Raw genomic sequence first — 6,000 nt, 5'->3', positions numbered from 1 at the left:
GAAGTTGAAAAATGTTAAACTTTTCAGAAAAGCGTCGGGTGACGTGAACGGCTTTTTTCTCAGCCTACCAATCACGGTGAAGGAGAGGCTGGCAGTTTCCCATAGCAACAACACAGATGGAGAAAGTCAAAGTGCCGGTGGAGAAATTGATCGTTTTAATACGTGAATTTCCGTTAACGCTACACCGATCATAAAGGCAGTATGGATCATGCTGGGTGTGTATTTGGAACACCTGGTCTGCCTGTTTGTTGCTCAGCACTGTATCGTCTGCTGCAGCTAACATCAGATGATGTTATCGTGATCCGCTTTTTATTTCTCCTCACAAAAAAAGCGTTGTGTGAACGCAGCCTTACTTTAATTTTTCAAGTAATAAGGAGAGTCATCAGTTAATCTAGAAAAAGTGAATTGCCTCCAGTTTGTTGGCGTGTGTAGAATTCACTTCCTTTAATATTTACACTAGCTCACTGTAAATCAAATGTACCATAAGTCTATTGTCTGTCTGTCTGTCTGTGTGTGTGTGTGTGTGTGTGTGTGTGTGTGTGTGTGTGTGTGTGGCGGATCATGCCTGCCAGCCAGTGTGAGCAGTCCAGTCCAGTCCAGTGTCTTCTCGTTACTGTGTACTCCCCGGCCCAACCTGTCCCATCCACTCACATCAACCACTAGCCCTGCTCTTAGACCTGACACACACACACACACACACACACACACACACACACACACACACACACATACAAACACAAAACACACAAACGCCCTCCTCCTCAGGCCACAGTGTCAATGTCAACATGGCATCTGGTAAACACGCCAATAGACACTCACAAACACACACACACACACACACACACACACACAGAGACAGACAGACACACACACACACACACACAGGCTAACAGGATAATGACTGGCCAATTAGGCGCAGGCTTGATCTGTCTGGACGTATCCAGTCATCTTCGCCCCTCCAGCGGCCATTACTCAGGCATGGACACACACACACACACACACACACACACACCACAGCACATACAAACACACTTGACTGAATGGAGCGCTGTGAAAAGCTGGCTGTACAACTATAGGCGACTTCTGTGAGTCAGCCTGTGTGTGTGTGTGTGTGTGTGTGTGAGTGTAGAATGTACAGGAATGTAAAAGATATTTTGACCAAGTTAAATTTAAAATGCGTAATATCCCTCCTTTCAGATTACCTTATTGTTTTCAGAGCATCTCTATGTGCGTCTGGTGCAAATGTGCATGAGCAACACATGTAAATGTGCATTCAGTGACATCATGTATTACAGTAGTCTGTATTCTGATTGGTTTTCATCGTGATGGCAAATCGCCATTCAAGAAAACATTGGCTGTTAAAAATCCCTTGAATGCATCTTGACTGTCTGTGTTTCAGTGCTTCTTATGCTGATGTGGGCCTGAAGAAATGACTGAAATGGGAATCAGCAGTGATTATCACTGTAATAATCAGAATCAGAATATTTTAATTCAGAAAGCGTAGTAAAAGTAAAAGTGCGGGATTTTGAAATATTTAAATATTGGTCTGAAATATTGACAGCTAACATATACAGCACATACAGTAGTGACACACACAGTAAAGATGCCAAGTGTGTTTACAGATGTTGAACAATCAGGTTCGTCACAAAGAGCTTCAGGACAGAAACAGATAAAAGGAGATGAAGAACAAGACAGACCAAGTTCATCCCAGACTTTAAACACACAGTATGTAATTTCTGCCGCTAGGGGTCTCTCAATCAAAACAATAACAAAAGACGTAGTTTGATGAATGAAAAAAACAACAGAGTGGCTAGAGTGGCTAGCTAGCTAGTTGGCCGACTTCCTTCCTCACTCTCTGACGTATCAGCTGGTGTTTCCCGTGTTTCCCCAGAGGTTAGGGGGTAAAGGGGATATGACGCCACTGACAGGCGACCAAATGAAACGCACCGTTACCTTGAATAAAAGTACGGATTTCTCCGGGTTTGAACATTGTTGGAAACATTTGGGATAATGTAAGTACACAACTCAACACAATTTATAACATAGGTCTAGTTGTTTTTAGATATTTTAATGCGGAAATGTTACATATTATACCTTTAAGTGGTAATCTGCAAAGCCTGTGTTTTTTTGTTTTGTCGTCAGCTGTGTTGCTCAGCCTCATCTCTGTGGTGTTTCTGTGCGGGGCAACAGTGGTTTGAAAGTGGGTTGAGGAAAAGCCATGGAGAGAGAGAGAGTGTGTGTGTGTGTGTGTGTGTGTGTTGCGTGTTGGCGATGTTGGCCTTAACTCCAGCTGTACTCCGTTTGAATGGATGATCCTCACCACCATCATCGCTAACTGCATCGTCCTGGCTCTGGAGCAGCACCTGCCTGATGGAGACAAGACGCCTCTGTCTGAACGGCTGGTAACACACACACACACACACACACACACACACACACAGACAGTCAGAGTCATACAATGCACAAGGGCATAAATGGTGAAATAGACACATAATACACACACAAGCACGCAGACACATTCAGACACACACTGACCCTTTCTTCCCCTCTCACCTGCCCTCCTCTCTCATCCTTTCTCCTCTCTGCTTCCCTTCCCTCCTCTCCTGCCTCCTTCCTCTCTCTCCTCCTTCCTTCCTCTCTCTCCTCCTTCCTTCCTTTCTATCCTTCCTTCCTCTCTATCCTTCCTTCCTCTCTCTCCTCCTTCCTTCCCGCCTCTCCTGCCTTCTTCCTTTCCCTCCTCTCCTGCTTCCTTCCCCTCGTCCTTCCCTTCTCCCCTGCTCCCTTCCCCTCCCTCCTCATTCCTTCCCTTCTCTCCTCTCGTGTCCTTCCCCTCTCTCCTACCCTTCTCTTCTCTCCTTCCCCTCCTTCCTCCCTTCCTTCCTTCCTTCCTTCCTGCCTCTCTCTCATCCTCCCCTCCCTTCTCTCCTCTCTCCTTCCTTTCCTCATCCCTGCTGTCTCCTCTCTCCTTTCTCCTCTTTCCCCCACTCTCCATTGCCCCCTTCTTCTCTCCTTTCACCTTGCCTCTCTCTCCTCCTTCCCCTCCTCCATCTCTCCTCCCCCCTCCCATCTTTCTCCTCCCTCTCATCCCTTCCCTCCTCTCCTGCCTCCTTCCTCTCTATCCTCCTTCCTTCCTCTCTCTCCTCCTTCCTTCCTTTCTATCCTTCCTTCCTCTCTCTCCTCCTTCCTTCCCCTCTCTCCTCCTTCCTTCCCTTGTCCTCTTTCCTTCCCGCCTCTCCTGCCTTCTTCCTTTCCCTCCTCCCCTCTCTCCTCTTTCTTTCCCTTCTCTCCTCCCTCTCATCCCTTCCCTCCTCTCCTGCCTCTTCCTCTCTATCCTCCTTCCTTCCTCTCTCTCCTCCTTCCTTCCTTTCTATCCTTCCTTCCTCTCTATCCTCCTTCCTTCCTCTCTCTCCTCCTTCCTTCCTCTCTTTCCTCCTTCCTTCCTCTCTTTCCTCCTTCCTTCCTCTCTCTCCTCTTTCTTTCCCTTCTCTCCTCTCTCCTTCCCTTCCCTCCTCTCCTGCTCCCCCCCCCCCCCCCCCGCAGGAGGAGACAGAGCCCTACTTCATAGCCATCTTCTGTTTTGAGTCTGGGATAAAGATCCTGGCTCTGGGTTTTGCGTTACATAAGGGCTCGTACCTGAGGAACGGCTGGAACGTCATGGACTTCGTGGTCGTACTCACCGGGTGAGTCAGCAGTGACATCACTGACTGGGGGGGTTTTCTGGCATGAAATATTTTATATATTTTATTTTCTGTTGACCTACCTTTACATTTTTTACTTTTTTTTTTTTTTTTTTTTTTTTTAACAATTTCTGCTTATTTTTAGCAGTGTTTTCCCTTCCAACATTTATGTCTTCCTTTCTGTTTATATTGTATTTCTGTTTATTTTTTTATTGACATTTTTAATTTATTTTTAACAATTTATTTATCTAGATTTATATTTTTATTCGATTTTTTATTCACTTATTTTGTATTATTTATTTGTTCATTTAACAATGTATTTATCTAGGTTTATATTTTTATTTGTATTTATTTTGTTTATTATTTTAAATTTTTTGCTGTTTTTATTCTTGGTGTGTGTTCTCATGTTACGACTCCACATGTTGCCTAATGTGCATCATCCACCACACAGTGAAAGGTGAAAGGTGTCGCTCACGTTTCGATGGCTTCCTCTTCTCTTTAACTCTTTAACTTCCACTTTAATCAGGCTGCTTCAGCCTCACACACACACTCACACACACACTCACACACATCCACGTCTTTGTCTTAGTGTTAACACATGTGGAGGCCAAAGTTGATGCTTTACAACTGATGCATTGTTGTTACTATGGTGTGTACCATTTTGTCTCTGTGTGTGTGTGTGTGTGTGTGTGTGTGTGTGTGTGCTGGCTGGTGGCCATGGGTGTCTGGAGGAGCCTCCAGGAGCAATGGCTTTACTGATCAGTCTATCGATCAACTGTGTGTGTGTGTGTGTGTGTGTGTGTGTGTGTGTGTGTGTGCTTGGGATGCATTTTGCATGCAAGGACGTGACTCATTTTCTATATAAGCATAGAAAATATAAAAATAGATTTTGTGTTGAATACACTTGAGTCCTATTGTGAATGTGGGTTTCATTTTGAGTCTATATGTGTCTGCATGTGTGGTGCATGTGTGTGTGTGGATAACTGTTTTATATAATGATAGAAAACATTAAAATGTAAATGTTAAATTATCATTTTGTGTCAAATACACTTGGGCTTTTTCATACTGGAGTGTGTGTGTGAATTAGTAAGTGTGTGTGCATGTGTGTAGGCAGGTGGCGGGAGTGGTGTGTGTGTGTGTGTGTGTGTATGTGTGTGTGTGTTTGATGTGTGATCTAAATATGGCTGCCTGAGCTAGAGAGAGAGAGCGAGGGAAGAGAGAGGGGGATGGGTGGAGATGGTAACAAGATATAGTGTATGTCAAGGGAGAAAGGCTGGAATATAGACAGATATACAAGCAACACACACACACACACACACCCACACATCCACAGACACACACACACACACACACACACACACACATACACACACACACAGACACACACACACACACACACACACACACATTTCAATAGAATTCAGTTCAATCAGCATGCATTATTGGCATCAAAGCTGATAACAATATTACCAACGCATGAAGATAACAGATCAACATTTTTACATTAAATCCCCGCTGACTGAATCTGTGTGTGTGTGTGTGTGTGTGTGTGTGTGTGACTCTCTCTCTCTTCTCTCACACACACCCTCACACTCACACGGACACAGCGGAGGCCTGGTTTGACAAGGTGTGTGTGTGTGATCAGGGCCACTCCCTCTCAGTCGCTATCCTCCTTTAATGAGGACACAAACACACACACATGCAAACACACACACACACACATGTAAACACACACACTCACACACACCCACACACACACACACACACACACACACAGGCTGGATCAGAGCAGCACTGCAGGGAGCAGCAACCGGGGCAAAGTGAAATGTCACCTCGCCGAGAGAGAAGGGGGTCGGAGGGGGTTGGGGGGGGGGGGTTGTTGTTATGGCAATAGCTGAGAGATTGGTAGCAGAGAGAGAGAAAGAGAGAGAGACATACATAAAAAACAAAGAGAGAGAGAGTTAGAAAGATGTGGAAACAAAGAGATAGAAGCAGATTTTTACACTTTCCTCCCTCCCTCTCTCTCTCCCTCCCCCTCTCTCTCCCTCTCTCTCTCTCTCCCTCCCCCTCTCTCTCTCCCTCTCTCTCTCTCTCTTCTCTCTCTCTGCTCAATTCAAATGCACTTTATTGGCATGAAATACAGTACTTAAGTACTTATTGCCAAAGCAAAAACAACAAACAACAGATTGTTGCTTTTGCACCAGATCCAGATTCAAACAATTGGTTCCATAATATTGTACTGATCAATAACAAAATCAGTACAAATGACATTACGCTGTGCATTTTTTTTTTTGCTGTGACGTCCTGCTCTACAGCCACTAGC

General features: G+C 44.9%; 1 protein-coding gene across 1 annotated transcript in view; it reads left to right on the top strand.

Annotated features, from left to right (window-relative positions):
• cacna1ab (calcium channel, voltage-dependent, P/Q type, alpha 1A subunit, b) overlaps nucleotides 1-6,000 on the top strand; it is a 188,851-nt gene that overhangs the window by 82,920 nt on the left and 99,931 nt on the right. The window contains 2 exon segments of the mRNA XM_078282556.1: nucleotides 2,297-2,402; nucleotides 3,541-3,680. Coding sequence (XP_078138682.1) covers nucleotides 2,297-2,402; nucleotides 3,541-3,680 — 246 coding nt within the window.

This window comes from Centroberyx gerrardi, chromosome 3 (assembly GCF_048128805.1).
Source record: "Centroberyx gerrardi isolate f3 chromosome 3, fCenGer3.hap1.cur.20231027, whole genome shotgun sequence".
Lineage (NCBI taxonomy): Eukaryota > Metazoa > Chordata > Actinopteri > Beryciformes > Berycidae > Centroberyx > Centroberyx gerrardi.
This window is presented reverse-complemented; position numbering and strand designations above follow the sequence as displayed.